General features: G+C 35.7%; 1 protein-coding gene across 1 annotated transcript in view; it reads right to left on the bottom strand.

Annotated features, from left to right (window-relative positions):
• LOC108905829 (serine/threonine-protein phosphatase 6 regulatory ankyrin repeat subunit A) overlaps window positions 1-21,256 on the bottom strand; it is a 52,406-nt gene that overhangs the window by 15,091 nt on the left and 16,059 nt on the right. Inside the window, exons 4-13 of the mRNA XM_018708858.1 lie at window positions 20,937-21,038; window positions 20,496-20,612; window positions 9,109-9,264; window positions 6,158-6,329; window positions 5,927-6,102; window positions 5,455-5,553; window positions 5,311-5,404; window positions 4,846-5,054; window positions 4,364-4,772; window positions 3,301-4,316 (exon numbers count right to left, since the gene is read on the bottom strand). Coding sequence (XP_018564374.1) covers window positions 3,301-4,316; window positions 4,364-4,772; window positions 4,846-5,054; window positions 5,311-5,404; window positions 5,455-5,553; window positions 5,927-6,102; window positions 6,158-6,329; window positions 9,109-9,264; window positions 20,496-20,612; window positions 20,937-21,038 — 2,550 coding nt within the window. The remainder of the gene's footprint in view (window positions 1-3,300; window positions 4,317-4,363; window positions 4,773-4,845; window positions 5,055-5,310; window positions 5,405-5,454; window positions 5,554-5,926; window positions 6,103-6,157; window positions 6,330-9,108; window positions 9,265-20,495; window positions 20,613-20,936; window positions 21,039-21,256) is intronic.

The following is a 21,256-nucleotide window of genomic DNA, read 5'->3' as shown; positions in this document are numbered from 1 at the left end:
TGGCATTTCCATCACAAAAACCATATACAAAGACCATATCAGCATATTCATTGTTCGAAAATATGGACGGCATTATTAAACTTATTTTTATTATTAGTTTGAACGCTTTATCTAATGGATAATTTATGCAACAATTCGCAAAATAACATTTAAAACGTCAAATTAACATTGCTTGACAGCAGCCTACTTGAAAATTTTTGTTGAGGTTCATTTTAAAGTTTATTGACAGAATCCAGAAGCACCCTTTCGAAAAATCAATTTTGCCATGAAACTTAAGAGTTAGGAAAAAAAGTGAATGTACACTTTTTGTCAATAACAAACTGTTCTATCTAAAAACAGCATCATTTTTTATTTTCAGTAGGCCCGTATTATTTTTTTTTATAATTTAATGAGTCCCCATAACTTCGCCACTGGTTGCTTGCGGGACTTCTACTTTTATGGAAAAATGGTATCTTATAATAAGATGTGTCATGCCAAATTTGGCTTAAATAGCCTTCTTCATTTAGAAGTTATTTAAAAAATTCGATTTTTTTTTAAATCTTTAACGACCTATATTTCCAAAAATGAAGCGTCTCTGGAAAAAAAATTATACTTGATTTTTTTCTTATTTTTTTAGGAGGAATATCTCCTTAAAGTTTGTCGACTTAATCCTGAAACACCCTGTATAAATGATCACTTTTACACAGAATCTTTAATGAAACTGATTTCCTTGGAATTGAATATTGCAAAATCAAGAAAGTTGCTCATAAAAATAATTAATGGAGTAAAAAAGTGATAACTTCCTTCTTAAGTGCTTTTAGAAACATCAAAAGATAGTTGATTCAAATTTACCATATCGATGTCCTTCCTTCTGACCGCCAGATGCAGAGCCGTGTCGCCATTTGCGGATTGTGCTTTCAACTGTTCCGCCGTTTGTGCACTTAGCAGCTCCCTGCACATAGACTGGTTGCCCGCCTCTACTGCCAGGAGCAGAGGAATCTTCCCCCTCTGAAATTAAGTGAAAATCTCAGCAAATAGTAACCGGTGCCAATTGGGGATGCTTTACCAACTTTTTCCAATTGGTCTTCATAAGTTACATAATTTTCAACTAGGAATATACTTATTAAGACACCACTCAGGTTTATATCTTTATTTCGACTACCAACACTTTCATCATCTACCGAAAAATTAACATTTTATTTTGGGTTGTTTTCTTGGTCTGTGTAATTTTGGAGTTTGTTATGTTGATATGTACCGCATGAAGTTATTAAATTAGTTGGAGTCTGCATTGTTTAGTATAGCATGTGATTAATCAAGATATGCGGGTAGTATTGTGTACACATCACCGTTTAGTTATTTTCAAAATCTTAAGGCAGATTGTATTTATACAGAGTGTTTTAGAAAAAATTGCCTGAAACACAGATGTTGGCAGAACATTAAAAAAAATTAAGGCCCTTTTGGCGAGATACAGACCAAATATACGAGGTTTGTCCGGAAAGTACGTATAAAAAATTCGGGGCGACGCACAGTGGTCGGAATTCCGAAAAAGCTGGACAAAAGTCGAAATTTCAAAGTCGTTGGTTTACGTTAATATTTCAGAATATGCTAGAGAAGGAGTCATTGCGTAGTTCTTTAAAGTGACAGAGAGCTGGCCCATGTGTATAGAACACAGCAACTATTGGAAGTATGCTGCGACAGATTAGCATATTTCACTTGCCACTGACCCATCGAAAAGCGGTGAATTGAAAATACGTGCAAATTTTTACTAGAGTACGAATCGTTGTGTGCAATAGAGAGGGTGTTCCTGGAGTTAAGTAGAATACTTTTGCTCATTTAGAACCTCATTTTTCGAAAGTTGCATGTTTTTATTGTTTTAACAAAAACGTCTTGCAATTTCCATCGATTTCAAATCACACCAATCGTAAATTATCGGAATAGTTGTGATCCCAAGAGATCCTGCACTATTGAAAGTTGGAAAATGCGGACAGGAGTGTCAATTTCATATATCAAAAGAGAAAACCACCGGATTTTTCCGGATTGGGGTTCTGAATCATTTTTTGTGCCTCCATGTACGGTCGATTTACTATTGTAAGAGGCCTTCGTTATACAATAGCTAGCGTTTTAGTGTCTCTTCGCGTTCCAAACGAGCGTTTCTAATTCAAATTGTTTTTTTTATGAACATGCACCTTTTTTGTGTGCCATTTATCATATTTTTACAAGCTTTTATTTAACTTGCCTTGTTAGTATGGGTCACATTTTGCAACTGAATTTTGAAACAGTTTGCCCAACCGATTGAGCTGAAATTTTGCATACACGTTTAGTTTGGATGACATTGCATGGTTAGCTAAGTGACGTCATTTTAAATCCAATATGGCGGACTCTCAAAGATGGCGGACCAGTTATTTTTTGTGCACCCCATGATATGAGTATCAAATGAAAGGATTTGCTGAGAAGAATACGAAAATAAAATGAAGAAAATTATAGACGAACTTATTATCTATGATCTTTCAATTCATAATTTATCATTTTCGACAAGATCAGGCACCAGTAAAATTACGTGAATGAAAAAATAAATTTTTCGATTTTTNACTTTGACACCCCGTATCTCGGAAAACGAATCATTTGCGGACATACGTTTATAAGCAAACTGCCATTATTTTCTCATGTAGAATCACCCCCTGAAATTTGTCGCACTAACACCCTGTATATTGTGACATGGATGAGATTTAACATACAAAGTACGTCATATTTTATTTGCCTACTGACACAAAGCTTTGCTTGGCAGCGACCTACTAATCTATAGATACCATGAAGTATGAAATAAACATTCTTATTAGTGACGTAGTTGTTTCCCACTATACAATTAGTTAACAAATTCTGTGGTCACAAATCAAGAAAATCTTAGATACTAAAAATATATACTTAAATATCGATTTTCCGAGATTATAAACACAGATCCCATCAAAGGTCAGTGATTATTGTACGGTCAAATCTGAATAATGGTTATTTAGCATGTTTGCAGAGGGTATTTTCCATTTTTATCCATTGAAGGTCACAAGTTAGCATTAAAAAAAAAATAATAATCGAGGGTTTGTGATAATTTGGTTACTTTGCGGATAAAAAATCAGAATCATGGTTTTGTTATTTTCCTTAAGAATGTAAGGAACACTATTTTAAGAGTGGGAAATAATACATAACGTATTTGGGTCATGAAATAATTAATTTCGGGGCATTTATAGGGACAAGTCTTGATAACTACGTCAGGAAATGTTTCATTGTTTATGGCGTGAGAGCTTAACAAAAAATATTGATTAGACTTACATTTTCATGAGTTGCAGCATCGACTTGAACTCCAGCCGAATTTAATAACAATCTAACTACGTTTTCGTTCCCTGAGAAAGACGCCAAGTGTAAAGGTGTCATGCCAGACTCATTTCCCAAAGCTGGCACCAAAGAAGCTCCGTTTGGGGGTTCAGATTTCACTGTACCAGGCACATGGGCTAGCAACTCCCTTACAGTATCCGCTTGCCCGAAATAAGCAGCTACATGAAGCGGAGTTACACCCAACTTCTTGCTGATAACTCTTAAAGTATTGGAAGACCTTAGAACTTCCAAAACCTGTAAGTGACCATGCTGAGCGGCCAAATGAACCGCTGTGAAGCCTCCTTTGTTTTCGTCTGTGACATTAGCCCCTGCTCTAACCAAAGCTTTCACCACTTCAGCGTGTCCTCCTTCAGCAGCCATTTGCAAGGGAGTAGCGTCTGTTATTTTGTTCCTCGCTGAGATCACGCCTTGTCTGTCGAACTTCATCAACTCCTCTATGACTGTTACACTACCCTGAGCTGCTGCTATATGAGCGCAAGTATTCCCATCCTTAGTCGTGGCCATTACCAAGCTAGGGTGCTGTGATAAAAATAATTTGGCAACTTCGGAAAAGTTATTTTGGCAAGCGGCGTGGATAGGTTTCTGGCCACTCTCATCCGTAGCGTCAATGTCTGCACCGAGCTCTAATAACAGCTTGCAGACTTCTATCTGTCCTGCTCCAGCAGCTAGATGTAGAGGTGTCTGTTTCTTTAACGTTAAAATATCTATGACAGCATTGTGATCTTTTATTAGAAACTTCACCAAGTGGATGTAACCGTTCATAGCAGCTAAGTGGAGGGCAGTGCGGCCATTCCTAGACTTAGAGTTAATGAAGGCTTTATTGGAAAGAAGCGAGTCGCATACGTTGAGATAGCCTTGTTCTGCTGCTAGATGCAGAGCTGAACGGCCTTCGTTGTCGAATACGTCGACTCTAGCGTGATTTGCCAGCAAGTTGTTTACCAAATCCAAGTGACCTGTAAAAATATAAACGTGAATACTATCGAGAAGTAGTAATACCAACCTTTATGTGAAGCAATAAGCAAAGGAGTCCATCCGTTATCGTTCTGCCGGTTAAGTGCCTTCTGGGAATCAGTTGGAGACATATGGGTTATCATCTCCATGAGGACGTCGTTATTTCCAGCAAGCGCAACGTAGTGAAAAGCAGACTCATGGTGTTTGGCAAGAAGCTTTACATCTGCTCCATTTTCTAAGAGGAGTTTCACCACTTCTCTGTCTGAGTTTGCAGTTTCCACTTCATCTTTTGTTACGGTACAGACGTAGTGTAAGGCACTTTCGTCGCTTTCATTGACTTCGTTGACGTAGGCTGCTGCTCTGGCTTCTCCTTTGTGCTCTTTTATGTAACTGATCAGGTGCTTCACTACGTCAGGTCTGCAGCCTCTACTGGCCAAATGCAGGGCAGTCTCTCCTTTCTAAAAACGATTAGTATTCATTTTCATTTGTTTAATAATTCGTTTCCATAATCTTTTAGTAGAAGAAACTTACTTTGTTTTTGAATTGAGGATCGCCACCATCTTCAAGTAGTAACAGCAACGTCTGAAGGTTGCCATATCTAGCAGCTACGTGTACCGGGGTCTGGCCATCATGGGTTGCTAGATTAGGTCCAGCTCCGGATTTAAGGAGCATAAGTGCACATTTTTCTCCATCTTTCACCCTAGCTGCGATGTGAAGGGCTGTTTCTTTCAGCTTTCCACCTAAGTGTAAGTAAAAGTAAATTGAAGTAAATATTCAAACCAAAGAAATACGAAGGGATAAACTGTCAACGTGACGTTCGGTAAGTATTACGGTCATACACAACAATGGCATCTTGATTTATGGTCGATTCACTCAGCGAACTTTACGCCGTGAAAATATGATCATATTTGTTGATTTTATTGAAAAAATCTCCAGGAAACTATTTCCCAAACGATCGCTTTCTATTCATATCTTCAAAAATATTGGATCATTTACCTCTGACGTGGACATCCGCTCCGTAACCCAGAAGCGTCTCGACCACGGCAGGTTTACAGGACTCAACAGCGATATGCAAGGCCGTATAATTATCCTGAAATAATCATATTTAATCCTTGGAATGGCCTCTAATGAGTATCTTACATTAGTCGTTACATCAACCTTTTCCCCTTTTTGTAGGAGGGTATTGATTATACCCACGTGGCCGTATCTTGCAGCAGTGTGGATACTTCTGGCTCCGTCCTGCAAGTGTTTTACTTCATGAATATGGTAAGGCGTTCGCAATATATGGGGTAGATAACAGCAGGGCACCGAATTTGCATTTCAAAGCGACATTCGGTGGAAAAAGTAAATTGGGATTAATAAATAAGTTCTTTGTTTTTGGAAACGTCGAATATGTCCTTGGGATTTGGTTAAACATGCAGAAGTGGGCGTAATAAATGTATTTTGAGACCCTCCTACTTAAATATTCATCAAGTTATTTAAATTTTTATTTACATGCAGTAATATATCCAACTAGAAGGATAAAACTTGTTAAAAGATACTCGAACGTATAGAAATAATAATGCTTTAATAATGAATAAAATTTAAAAAGGTATAATAACGATTCTCCTACTTTATTTGGCATGTGAAGATAGACCCCTTTCTTGAAGAGCATCATGGCGCAGTCCGCGTGACCATTCAGTGAGGCGATGTGCATCAAAGTGGATCCATCTTTGGTCCTCTCGAATATGCTGGCCTTAAACTTGTCTGCCAGTAGTTCGATGATGTTGGCGTGACCATTTTCAGCAGCTGTAAACAGAAAATCATGAAATGATAATTTAGATTCTGCACAACAGTATTTTACCCAAATGCATGGGCGTTCTGTCTTGGTTGTCAGTGATGCTGGCGGAGGCTCTAACTCCGTAAAAATACTTAACCAAGACCTCATCGCCTTCAGCAGCTGCAATATGGAGAGGAGTTTGTCCATCCCCATTCCGAATATCAACACTAGTTCCATAATCCACCAAAATTCTAACCTACAAAAAGGTAGTATTATTTGTTTATCTCAGCATTAAAATATATGTACAGGGTCTTTCAGGATTAAGTCGACAAACTTTAAGGAGATATTCCTCATAAAAAATTAAGAAAAAAATCAAGTATAATTTTTTTCCAGAAACGCTTCATTTTCGAAATATGGGGCGTTAAAGATTTTTTAAAAAATTCGAATTTTTTAAATAACTCCTAAATGAAGAAGGATATTTAAGCCAAATGTGGCATAACACATCTTATAAGATACCATTTTTCCATAGAAGTAGAAGTCCCGCAAGCCAGTGGTGGAGTTATGGGGACTCAGACTCATTAAATTATAAAAAAAATTAATACGGCCCTACTGAAAATAAAAAATGATGCTGTTTTTAGATAGAACAGTTCGTTATTGACGAAAAGTGTACATTCACTTTTCTTCCTAACTCTTATAGTTTCATGGAAAAATTGATTTTTCGGAAGGGTGCTTCTGGATTCTGTCTATAAACTTTAGGAAGACGTTCCTCATAAAACCTAAAAAATATAGTACCTATTAAAATTGGTCTTAGTCTCGAATATGTGTGAGTCAAATAAGCCTTTTTGTCTCCCCTTCCCTTGGGTTTAACCAATAGTATTAAAATTATTTAGGAGATGCTTCGTTTTTGAGATATAGGGCGTTTTTTTAGAAAAAAAATGATGAAAACAATAGAAATATTTAAGTACCTAACATCTAATGTGACTATGTCGTAATGCGACAACGTAACGACCCTTGCAATACTCCTAAATTTTTTAAGGCGGTTTGTAGTCACTTCATTTACTTGTGTTGTGTACTTTTAAATAAAATAAGATGGCAAACAATACATAAAAATTTATTTGTAAATTGAAACAACCAAAATATTACCAATTAATATTATACCTAGACAAAGCGAAAAGTGAATCAAAAATGAAATGATTTCAAAAATATTTTGATCAAAATGGGCGCCTCCGGACTGTAGACAAGCACGACATCTTCTAATTATGAAGGTAGTGGCCGATCGACACTGAATTGGAGTTAATTCTCGACACGCTTGGACTATTCGCTGTCTGAGATCTTCTAGGGCTAGGGAATCAATTGGCACCTCGTAGACTTTTTGTTTAACAGCACCCCAAACGAAATAATCCATCGGTGTCAAGTCCGGTGAACGTGCGGGCTACGATGCAGGTCCTCCACGACAAATCCTTCTCCCGGAATAATTAATGTTTAACCAGTCCCTAGGACCTCTACCAAAATGGGCAAGACAACCATCTAGTTGAAACCAAGTGTTCATTCGAGTATTAAGCTATATTCTAACAGATCTTGAAAACCATTTTCAAGGAACTTGGTAAACATGTCAGCATTTAACCGATGCGGAAGGAAGTAGGGACCAACGATAGTGGTGTTGTCCAACACATCCAATCATACGTTACATTGGAATTCATGCTGAAAACTATGTTCCCTTACTGCCCGTGGATTCTCGTAGGACCAAATATGGTTGTTCCTTTGGTTTAAAATTTTCCTTCGAGTAAATGTTGCCTCATCTGTTCACATTACTTTTCGCGTAAACTGAGCATCATTCTTTGCTTGGTTTAACATCCAGTCACAAAACACGCGCCTACATCGTATGTTCTGAGGCAGTAAATGTTGCACACGCTGGATATGGTACGCATGGCGTCCATCAGCCCGAAGAGTCCTCCAAATGGAACTTGACGAAATACCTAGCTCATAGCTAGATCTTCTGACACTCGTGGATGGATTTTCATCGAAATGGTTTAAAATAGTATTCGATCTTACTTCGTCCTGAAGTGGGGCAAAATGTCCATCAGCATAAGTTGGAATACCGAAAGACCCAGTTTGTCTGAGACGACTGAATGTCGTTGAAAATGTTTCCTTTGCTGGTAGTCTGCGATGAGGAAATCTTACTGCATATTCACGGCGAGCCGCCGTGGCATTTCCATCACAAAAACCATATACAAAGACCATATCAGCATATTCATTGTTCGAAAATATGGACGGCATTATTAAACTTATTTTTATTATTAGTTTGAACGCTTTATCTAATGGATAATTTATGCAACAATTCGCAAAATAACATTTAAAACGTCAAATTAACATTGCTTGACAGCAGCCTACTCGAAAATTTTTGTTGAGGTTCATTTTAAAGTTTATTAACAGAATCCAGAAGCACCCTTTCGAAAAATCAATTTTGCCATGAAACTTAAGAGTTAGGAAAAAAAGTGAATGTACACTTTTTGTCAATAACAAACTGTTCTATCTAAAAACAGCATCATTTTTTATTTTCAGTAGGCCCGTATTATTTTTTTTTATAATTTAATGAGTCCCCATAACTTCGCCACTGGTTGCTTGCGGGACTTCTACTTTTATGGAAAAATGGTATCTTATAATAAGATGTGTCATGCCAAATTTGGCTTAAATAGCCTTCTTCATTTAGAAGTTATTTAAAAAATTCGATTTTTTTTTAAATCTTTAACGACCTATATTTCCAAAAATGAAGCGTCTCTGGAAAAAAAATTATACTTGATTTTTTTCTTATTTTTTTAGGAGGAATATCTCCTTAAAGTTTGTCGACTTAATCCTGAAACACCCTGTATAAATGATCACTTTTACACAGAATCTTTAATGAAACTGATTTCCTTGGAATTGAATATTGCAAAATCAAGAAAGTTGCTCATAAAAATAATTAATGGAGTAAAAAAGTGATAACTTCCTTCTTAAGTGCTTTTAGAAACATCAAAAGATAGTTGATTCAAATTTACCATATCGATGTCCTTCCTTCTGACCGCCAGATGCAGAGCCGTGTCGCCATTTGCGGATTGTGCTTTCAACTGTTCCGCCGTTTGTGCACTTAGCAGCTCCCTGCACATAGACTGGTTGCCCGCCTCTACTGCCAGGAGCAGAGGAATCTTCCCCCTCTGAAATTAAGTGAAAATCTCAGCAAATAGTAACCGGTGCCAATTGGGGATGCTTTACCAACTTTTTCCAATTGGTCTTCATAAGTTACATAATTTTCAACTAGGAATATACTTATTAAGACACCACTCAGGTTTATATCTTTATTTCGACTACCAACACTTTCATCATCTACCGAAAAATTAACATTTTATTTTGGGTTGTTTTCTTGGTCTGTGTAATTTTGGAGTTTGTTATGTTGATATGTACCGCATGAAGTTATTAAATTAGTTGGAGTCTGCATTGTTTAGTATAGCATGTGATTAATCAAGATATGCGGGTAGTATTGTGTACACATCACCGTTTAGTTATTTTCAAAATCTTAAGGCAGATTGTATTTATACAGAGTGTTTTAGAAAAAATTGCCTGAAACACAGATGTTGGCAGAACATTAAAAAAAATTAAGGCCCTTTTGGCGAGATACAGACCAAATATACGAGGTTTGTCCGGAAAGTACGTATAAAAAATTCGGGGCGACGCACAGTGGTCGGAATTCCGAAAAAGCTGGACAAAAGTCGAAATTTCAAAGTCGTTGGTTTACGTTAATATTTCAGAATATGCTAGAGAAGGAGTCATTGCGTAGTTCTTTAAAGTGACAGAGAGCTGGCCCATGTGTATAGAACACAGCAACTATTGGAAGTATGCTGCGACAGATTAGCATATTTCACTTGCCACTGACCCATCGAAAAGCGGTGAATTGAAAATACGTGCAAATTTTTACTAGAGTACGAATCGTTGTGTGCAATAGAGAGGGTGTTCCTGGAGTTAAGTAGAATACTTTTGCTCATTTAGAACCTCATTTTTCGAAAGTTGCATGTTTTTATTGTTTTAACAAAAACGTCTTGCAATTTCCATCGATTTCAAATCACACCAATCGTAAATTATCGGAATAGTTGTGATCCCAAGAGATCCTGCACTATTGAAAGTTGGAAAATGCGGACAGGAGTGTCAATTTCATATATCAAAAGAGAAAACCACCGGATTTTTCCGGATTGGGGTTCTGAATCATTTTTTGTGCCTCCATGTACGGTCGATTTACTATTGTAAGAGGCCTTCGTTATACAATAGCTAGCGTTTTAGTGTCTCTTCGCGTTCCAAACGAGCGTTTCTAATTCAAATTGTTTTTTTTATGAACATGCACCTTTTTTGTGTGCCATTTATCATATTTTTACAAGCTTTTATTTAACTTGCCTTGTTAGTATGGGTCACATTTTGCAACTGAATTTTGAAACAGTTTGCCCAACCGATTGAGCTGAAATTTTGCATACACGTTTAGTTTGGATGACATTGCATGGTTAGCTAAGTGACGTCATTTTAAATCCAATATGGCGGACTCTCAAAGATGGCGGACCAGTTATTTTTTGTGCACCCCATGATATGAGTATCAAATGAAAGGATTTGCTGAGAAGAATACGAAAATAAAATGAAGAAAATTATAGACGAACTTATTATCTATGATCTTTCAATTCATAATTTATCATTTTCGACAAGATCAGGCACCAGTAAAATTACGTGAATGAAAAAATAAATTTTTCGATTTTTGAAAGGAAAATTCCAAGAGAATTTAGAAACGCAAATCATCATTTTAGATCAACCTTTTTTAAAAAGGTGCAAGATAGATGAAAATGAGAAAAGCTTTTCAACCGAAGCTATGGATAAAATGTTCATGCTCTGACGGTTATGTGACAGGTGATGACGATGCGAAAGACTCATGTGTATTAGAATTAGCTAAATAATTAGAATAAGCTTTATAACAAGAGTGAGGTTTAATAGTGTTTAGAAATTATTTCGTTCGAAATGACGAATTCATTCCAAATACATGCCTTATATCGCAGATATTTACCTTTCGTACTTTATTAATAATAATTAGTTACCTCAAAAACCTCAAACTTCGACCTTACATACGTTTTACGCGACCTCAATACCAGAGGCACTCGAAATTTCAATTAGATTCAATAAATTAACGTGATATATCGGCCATTTTGTATCAGCCATCTTGAATTTGAGATTTGACTGCAAATTCGGCTTTAGCGACCTGAAAAACATAGAGTCCCCATTTTTGGTGATGATGCAAGTCTTTTTGGACTTTTGTCCAGCTTTTTCGGATTTCCGACCACTGTGCGACGTGTCAAGGCGTTGTGGAGGGGTGGCCCGGTGGTCCCCCCTCGTTATGCAATTCCCTCAACGCTCAGTTCGAGCCAGAGCGTTCTGCGAGTAAGTAGGAGTTTACGTCTGCTTACTGAAAGTAACCCTTTTTTTACCTGCCGTCGGCATGGAGCTCTCTCTGATTGAGGAACAGCGCATCAACATCAAGTTTCTTGCAAAGTTAGGCAAGAATGGTCGTGAGATTTTTGAGTGTTTGAAACAAGTTTACGGAGACAATTCTCTGAAGGAACCTACCGTCAACAAGTGGTTAAAAAGGTTCCCAGAAGGCCGAGAAGACCCGAAAGATGACCTTCGCTCAGGACGCCCCTCCACATCGAGTTCTGAGGGAAATGTTGAACGAATTCGGGTTTGTGTTCTTAAAGACTTTCGATTGACAATTAGAATGATAGCTGAGGATCTGTCAATCCCCAAAACAATCGTCCACGAAATTCTGACTGAAAAACTTAAAATGAAAAAATCGTTCCGAAGCTCTTGACTCCAGAACAGAAAGCAAGGAGGGTTGCTTGCTGTGAGGATTGGTTGGAAGCAGAGGAAAGGCAGGACTTTCTCAACTGGGTTATCATTGGAGACGAGTCTTGGTTCTACGAATTCGATGTGGAGTTGAAATCTCAAAGCAAGGAGTGGAAGCAAGCAGGGGAACCAAGAACAAAAAAGTCGCGAAAATCAAGGTCCAATGTGAAAACAATGTTGATTGTTTTCTTTGATTCTAGGGGCATTCTTCATCAGAAATTTGTCCCTCCTGGCCAGGCAGTGACCGGAAATTTCTACGTTGAAGTTTTGAGACGTCTCAGAGCTCGTGTGGCCCGAGTTCGACCGAATTTGGCACAAGGGGGCAGGTGGATCCTTCATCACGACAACGCGCCTGCTCACACGTCTCTCATTGTGCGTGACTTTTTGGCCCGAAGCTCAATCACCGTGACAGAACATTCACCTTATTCACCCGATTTAGCCCCTTGCGACTTCTTCCTTTTCCCAAAATGCAAAATGGTGCTTCGGAGGCGGCACTTGGGGAATGTGGAAGCCATCAAGGCAGCAACGACACGGCAACTCAAGAGCCTCACAACTGAAGACTTTCAGCGATCTTATCAACAGTGGAAACGGCGTTGGCAGAAGTGCATCTTGTCTCAGGGGGAGTACTTTGAAGGAGACCATATTGAAATACCCGAATTATTGTAAAATAAAGTTATTATTCCACTTTTATACGTATTTTCCGGACAAACCTCGTAGTATGGATCAAAAATATATATTTGCTTTAATGTAATTTTGGTCATGCCTTTTTCAAACAACAATGTATTGTATTGCATTGAAAGTTGTCAATGTTCTTAGTACGGTCTTGGAAAAACTATGCTTCTTCTATTATAACATCGTTCAAATTCATGGTTCATCAAGTATAATCGCTTTCAACGATTTACCTGGTATCGAGAGTAAAGAAATTGGATGATAATTTTTTATATCACTTTTACTTCTGCCTTTATGAATTGGAGTAGTTCTAGTTTATTTCCAAATACACGGAAATGTACCTTCAGAATTTGACTTATTAAATATCAGGTAGAAAAAATGTAAAAGAGATTGTTTTACCAGATTTCATATAAATTTCTAGTACCAATCTGGTCAAGATCTTTTATACATTAATTGTTTTCCAATTTGAGGAATGCTGAATATAATCAATCGTTAAGGACATACGATTCCTCAGATATTTCAACCAGTATAATCTGACAACTCATTAGTAGCATCTTTGTCGTCGTTAATGATATTATTGCAGTAAGCGGTTATTATTGTTTTTGTATGCAACATATTATGACACAAAATTTCATTTATACAAACATCACTTTTGCTGAAATTGATGAAGAAAAGCTGAGAAAACTGAATTAATTTTATTACCTTCTACACCTAAATATTGCTTTATTAACATGATATTGTAGAGATGCAATTTAGTGTCAGAGCTTTTAATTTATTTTCTATTCATTAAATGTAAAGTTATTGTTCACGAAACAGCTGCTCAATTCGCAGTTTGATTGGTACGATCCTTTCAGTGTTACTCAATTAAACCAATCTAGTGACATGCGAATTCTTTAAAAATTAGGCGGTTCCACATAATATCTAGTCTGAGGTAAGGAAAGTAACCCGGTTACTAGATATGTCGGAAAAAAATTATTTGCAACTTCCTGTAAGTTTGGAATGCGTTTTATGTTAATATGAATTTTTCTCATAGAGGAATCTGCTCCTTTCATATTTTAGATTACTTTTGAAACACCCTTTATTACGTATAGAGTCAATAGAGGTGCGATCAGTTACATTTTTTTGCTCAAAACAGTGCATTAACAAGGATACCTTTTTTTTGTGTAAAATTAAATTTTGCATTATAGTATGTGCCATTGCAACGCAAGAAACCTAACCTCAAAGCAGATAAATTCTAAAATGTTGCTGAGAAAAGCCTTTAACAATATTGATATATTGAACACCCCCAAATTTAAATGCAGTATACTGTTTTTTTGAAAAAGATATGCAATTTTAATTAAAAAAAAAATAGTCTTTGCTGCCTTGAATCTCAATAGACATTACACATGGTCCAAAAGAAGAAATGGTTTTATTTTATGATTTTCTGTCAGCTCCTAACTTTATGGTATTCTGTTTCAAAGCACCCTATATTTTTAGTATCAGTATGAGTTATTTTAGGTCAGTAACTGCAGTTTTAACTTACCTAAATTTCGTTATAAGCTAAATTTCAGTTTGTTTCCATCAATTTGGAACTTTGAAAAAAAATTTTTAACAAATTTTAATTATTATGAAAAGAGTTGTAAGAAGAAGTATTCTTATATGTTTAGGATGCACTTGTTGCTAGCATGTGTGAATTTATTATTAGACTTGTATCTAGTACGATATTTGTATTTCATTTGTTTAATATATGCCACTGCTACTTACTGTAGTTAACAAGACAACTCGTGTTGACAACTTTGGAAGACATTTTTACATCCTTCTATTTAGAAAAAAAATCCCAAATTTATGTACTGTACCTTGAAGCCTTATCAAAGATACATAAGCTATTTCTAATTGTTCTGAGCGTGTTTCTGTGGGGTGGAACTACGTGACTGTGATCTACTTACTGAGGGACACCTTACCGCGATCGAAACGCACAAAAAATAAATCTCCCGAGACCATGTAATAATTTCCCGACGATTCCGGCAATTCGATTGGTTTACAGCTCAAATAAAAACCTTCCGGACTATAAAATGGCGCCTGTTCGCTTCACGTGGACGCGAATGCATGTGAGTGTGTGTCAATTCGCTATAAAAAGAGCAACGATCTAATCTGCATTTGCCATTCGTGTCTATCGCTAACAGGTACCCGTCAAAGATCCGAGAAAGGAAGATATGGCGGAGACAAGGTATTTAGACGTTAAGTCTGGCTCGTCCTGACGAATTTAATGCGTCTATACTAAGAGTGCGTTTGAAATGTTTCAGTGTTGTTCTCCCTGCAGATCTTTAACAGAGATAAAAGGCTTAATAGAAGAGCATTAATCGATTTTATCAGTTTTTTCTTACTTTAAATAACATTAGTAGATATAGTGAAAAGAGTAATAATATTCCGTACTTTCTCACGCACAATTCTTGCATCCTTGGAATATATTTGGTAAAGTGGAGGATTTAAAGCCCACCATTCATCATTTCTAACAAATATAGTACTCAATGTGTAAATTCCACAGAGATGGCTACAAATTTTCTTTAAAAGTATAAAATGCCATGAAATTGTCGTGCGTTTGAAGTAGCATTATTTTTCTTATGATTATACAGAGTGTCCCGAAATTCATGCAACAAAATTTGGTCATAGATTCTTAAGACAAATTTAGGGGACTCGTATTTTTTCTTTTTGCCAACTGGTCTCCTCTTTCGGAGTTACAGCCCCCTCAAAATCCGCCCCTAAGAAGTCTTTTTTATATCTCAAAACCATGTACGAGAATCACTAAATTTGGTACAAAGGGGTTTTATGACATGTGGAATCTCACAGTACTACGCTTTTTGGTGAGAAACCCCCTTAAGACACTTTTTCGTGGGCCCCCTAGTCTTTGGAACCAGAAAAATTTGGTCGCAAATTTGTTTTTTTTTTTTGTAAATTATTAGTTAACCAGAAAGCCATTGAATTTAGAAACTTTTTTGTCTCTTGATATTTGTTTCGTAAAACGCAATGTTGGCAATGGAAAATGGCGAATCACGATATGCATTCGATCACATTTTGACATTATTCTCGAAAACATTGCGTTATACGGAAAAAGTATAAAGAGATAAAAAGTTTCTAAATTTAATGGCTTTCTAGTGGATTGATAATTTTTAAGAAATTTAAATATGCAACCAATTTTTTTTGGCTTCAAAGACAAGGGGGCCCACAAAAATTGTCTTAAAGGGGTAAAAATGTAGACCAACAGATTCCACATGACATGAAACCCCTGTGTACCAAATTTAGTGATTCTCGTACAACAGGGTTCTGAGATATAAAAAAAGATTATTCTTAGGGGCGGACTTCAGGGGGCTGTAACTCCGAAAGAGGGGGATACTTGGCAATAATAAAAATACGGGTCCCCTAAATTTGTCTTAAGAATCTGTGACCAAATTTTGTTGCATGAATTTCGGGACACCCTGTATTGTAGTTTTACATTCTGGAACTTTACTCTAATGTTAATAAAACTTATACAGCTCGTCAAACGGAACGTTGATGATGAAATAGCTCCATCCAGTATGCTCAGCACATGTTCAGGTGGCATATGGTACCAGGTAGTATGGAATACTTTCTCTTTCCGGCCGTTGCACATTTTTTAACGGATGAAGACCCATCGTTATACAAGTTATAATTTGGAAAAATTCAGTATATTATTTCATATACAAAGAAATTCATTAAACAAAAGGAACTGTTTACTAAAGTTATTGTAAAATTTAGATGAATCTATAACCTCATATAATTATGTAGTCAAAATATTAGGAATATCCTAGAGCTTGTTAATAATTAATTATTAAAGTTTGGAGCGCAAACTATATGTTTTAAACAAGTACTTGCTGCCGCCCTAATTTATGACGTCATTTAGTGCGATGAAGAATGAATGACAGGGACGGGACTGCCCACTAGCATGAACATATAGAGCCTTCATAAAAGATTACAAGTCACGTGCCCAGTAAGTTTGCTTGGAACAGTAATTTTACTTCCATCACGTTGGCAGTTAAATTTTGGTAAAATTAAAACAATAAGGCCAAGATTATATTAAAACGCAATATTCTGTTTCATCGACTGCGATTGGTGTAATTTTTCACGCGATTCTATTCAACCAATCAGCGAGCGCATTATGATGAACTATATATTTACTTTTTTATTAGAATCAGTTTGTAACAGTTCTTGAGCAGGTACTAGTTATTCTGAGTTCGGAATTCTCAATATTGGCACATGCGCTTTTATGTTGCTGATGCTGATAAAACGATCTCCTATAAAGATAAGAAGTTATAATCCCATGTTAATAATACGAGTGCAAATTATGTATTAAAGGTGAACAATTGAAAAAATAGTATAATTTTGCCGCTGCTCTAAAAAAACAGTTTATCAGATAATGAAGAAGTCTTTACAATCGATCTTAATATTAGAAACATTACTGCATCAAGCAAATGAAATATAAGCAGAAAATATTGTTGCAACAAGTTCTGAACCAGTTTAAAGCGCATACAGTTGAGCATCGAATAAGAATTAGTCCCACACAGTTTTTTATTTCAGACCCAGGCATAAGGACGGCTTTCGGACGCGAAGAAATTGACTCGATAACACTAAATGATGTCATGAGGGGCTCTTCATCATATTACAAAATTTATATATTTGATTTTATTGTAGTCTCAAAGGAATTATTTTTTTACCAGTTAGCTATAGACTACAAATTTAAACAGAAATAAAATTTTCATGCAAATTGTCAACATATTTTGTACTATTTCGATACAACTTCTCTGTTTTGCGACAAAGCTAGTTCACTTGTCTAGAAACATGCGAATGCCTTTTACAAAAAAACGTTTTAATGTAAATATTAACATCCATCACCATCTTTATACGGAAATTATCAGCCCTGCAAGTGCTTCTTCAAACTTTTGATTAGTCGTATATTACTACCAACCAGAAGGTAAGGAATAATCAGTGAGGTGGAAGCACTAAAAAATATCCAAGATTCTCGCATTGAGAAAGTTATGCCCCTCGACTTTGAGATGCCAGTCAGTTTCAAGAAAAAGGTGATATTGTGATTAGAGTTCACGTGATCTCAATCACTGTTGCCTCACAACAATCCCACTCTCATACTCCTGCAACTGATGCATTACAGGAAGTTTGAGATATTACATTATTCACTGTACGTCCAAATTTGACGCTATGTGACTTTTATGAGCTGTCAAAAACCACTTTCAGAAACAGAATTTTAAATATGGTAATGGCAATTGAGGGCAAGTTGATCAAAAGCTGCAATAAAAAGTTTTTTGTAAAGAACATCCACAAGCTTATGGATATTTACAGCAAACGCCATTTATGATAAAGTTCTAAAGTCTTTCTAAATCACGGAAGATAATCATAAATCGAGATAAGTGCATTGCAGTATGTGACATTAAATTAGGTAGGCACCAATTACATGCAAGCAGGCGTGGCCTTTAGATGCATTCAATTGCTTAGACTAAATGTGTACTGAACCTGAATGATTACGCTAAAAAGTAACACACAAGCAGTTGCTGTAAACATTGTTGTAACAGTGACAATAAATAATTTCTGCTATTTGATAAATTTGTGATATTCAGTTCCGATTAACCTCGTATTTGCAGAACAGAGTCTGGATTATGGATTTTTCGCGGAAAATTACCCAGTTGAATACCCTGAAAATGTGCCCAAATCGTTGTGTAAATGGTCCAAGTGGTTATAATGTACGTTTTGGTCGCGTGACACTGGGTCCCGAGCCTGGCACAACTCTTCCTCGGCATCCCGAATGTAAAGGAAGAATCGTGGAAATGTCGGTATTGTCAGCATACAGTTTTATTGATACTCTGTTTGATGCCCAGACGCAAAAGGCAGCGTACTGATTTTTTAGAGTAATTTCCATTGCAAATCGAATATTATTTACGTGTATATTCGTAGATTGAATTCTGTATTTATATTCAGAGTTTTTCACAAGTGTGTCCGAACAAGAAAAAAGTTGTTATTAATAAATTTCTGACAAAACATTTTTTTTAGAAAAATTTAAATAATAGCAGGATCCATTTTAAAATATCAAAGCATGCCATTAAACAGACATTCTAAACAGATCATAAATATGTTTGTATGGTTTCAATTGTTTTGGAAAAAAATTACCTTCTTCATATCAGTTTAATTGCTTTCAAAGGCTCTTATACCAGAAACTACTCTGCAAATGATCTATTGATTTCACATCGGGACTTTTAAGAGGTCATAAAATTTTACAGCATTTACTTTTTCCGATATTGGATTATGGATGTATTTTACAGTCAATGCTGAATGTTTTTTTTTTAATTGAACACTAAGATATTATAAAAGGAACATTGTAGCTAATTCTTAAAAATATTTTAGAATTTAAAACCTCTGGGATCTGGTTACCATTTATTAAGCAGTTTGTGGATACAATTACGAGAATCATAAGAATAAATCTAAACCATCTAACTAATATGAAATGCGGCATATACAGGGTATTGCGAAAATGACTGCTAAAAATTTAGAGGCTGATGGAACATAAAAAAATAAGATTTTTCCCATTTTTGTTTTTGAGGTACGGTATGCCAAAAAAAGTTTTTAAAATTAATTTTTAGCCATATCTTCCCAAAAAACAATGTATGCCATTGAAATTTCCTAGAAGTAAGTGATATTTTGTAACAACTATTTTGAGGTTAGATTTTTAATTGTGTATGTCTTGTATCACATTGCAATATTTAGCCTTATACAAAAAGAGCACTCTTGTTAAAATCGCTTTAAAAGCATCTTTCTTGAGATTATCTCGAAATCAACTAGCATTTGTTCTTAATACATAGAGTGTTCGCAAATGAACGGCAATACTTGAAGGGTAGCTATTTAGATCAATTTACCTTGATAAAATTTGGCTTTTTTAAAAAGTTACGGGTCTTCAAAAAAAAAGGAAATAAAGAAAATGTTTTTCAAGTCCCTTTAAAAGAAGTAAATTCCAGTCACCCTATAGATTAAGTAATAGAAGTTGAATGACTTTGAGATGATCAATTGCGTCTTTCTCAAAAAAAAAAACGATGAAGATTTGGCGATTTTAACAAAAATTCCCATATTTATATTGTTTTAAAAGACATCTAAAAAACCTAACCTCAAAAATGTTATGTCATATTTCAGTGGGAGAGATAGAAGCTCGCGATCTTTAACAGATAGTAAAGAATTGGTATTTCATACTAAATTGTACTAATTTTCAATGAAATATATTCCTTTTTAAAAAAGATACGACTAATATTTGAATTTAAAAAATTATCTTTGATACCGTGTATTTCAAAGACAAAAGACCATAGGCCCATAACATTTTTGTTTTATCACTTTCTAAATTTTTTGTAGCTTTTTCCTAGCTCCCTGTATATATTTGCAAAACAATTGAGATTTCTTATATATGATCTTAAGATAATATTTTATTAGTGCTAAAAAAATTTTTCGTTATTCCAAAAAATTGAGGCATAGAAAATTTTGTAAAGAATGGCATTTTGTCAGTAATTAACAAAAATAATTTTTCTCTTCAATTCACATCGTGAGACACACTGTATGTATAATTAGGATCAGGAAATTTGTATTTGGGTGTTACTATTTAAAAAAAGAAGTTTTTTTCTAAGTGCATCAACTTTTTTTTGGAAAAAACTATTGAAAGAAAATGAGATAGCAAATTGAAAGTCAAAAATTATAACTACATTATCAGGAGTATCTAAACAAAAAATAATTTCTGAACAATGTCAGTTTGAAATTTTGAAATTCCTTAATAACAGAACAGATGTGTACTATTTTTAAAAGCACAACTTACCCCGTCAGTTTTCAGTCTTATGTCCTTTCCTGCGGCCTGCAGGAGAGCTCTCAGGATCGCAGTAGCAGTGCCCGTTTGTCTGGAAGCTACCAGATGGACAGCGGTTTGAGTTCGACTCTGACAGAACAGAAATACTAAAGATAAATACTATTTCAGTCTAAATAAGCATCCAAACAATTCAAATATAGGTGGAAGTGGATAAAAAATTGCTTGGCGCTGTTGGCGATGCGATTTTGTTCGCAGTTTAAATCATTCTGACGCCTTCAGAGCCAACCAAGTACGAGCTTCCCATGATAACCCACAATAATCGTCGCTATTTATTTTGAACTAAATCCCATTTTATAGTGTCAAGCGGTGAAGGCGAGACATGCAAACTTTTATGAGTAATTACGGAGAGTTAATAGCTTTGCGCTGATTTTGAAACTTCTATGGTGTACTCACCCCTCCTGTGGAGTACGGGTCAACTCCCTTTTTCGTCAGAAGCAGCTTGACTACATCTTCTCTGGAGTACATCGCTGATATGTGGAGGACGTTGTAGTTATCCTGTGAATAATATAAAGCAGTCAACTTTGTGATTAATTGTATTGTGTATACTGGTGATTCTATTTATCTTTTAGACCGCGACTTATCTAAGTGCAAACAAAGTTATTGAAAAATTTGTACTGGTGGAAGTAGTAATTGAAGACGTGATATCAACAAAATCTATGAAGAAGACGAAAAGTTAAATAACTGTTCACGTCAGAAATTAACTACATAACTCT

This window comes from Anoplophora glabripennis, unplaced genomic scaffold (assembly GCF_000390285.2).
Source record: "Anoplophora glabripennis isolate ALB-LARVAE unplaced genomic scaffold, Agla_2.0 scaffold95, whole genome shotgun sequence".
Taxonomy (NCBI): Eukaryota; Metazoa; Arthropoda; class Insecta; order Coleoptera; family Cerambycidae; genus Anoplophora; species Anoplophora glabripennis.
This window is presented reverse-complemented; position numbering and strand designations above follow the sequence as displayed.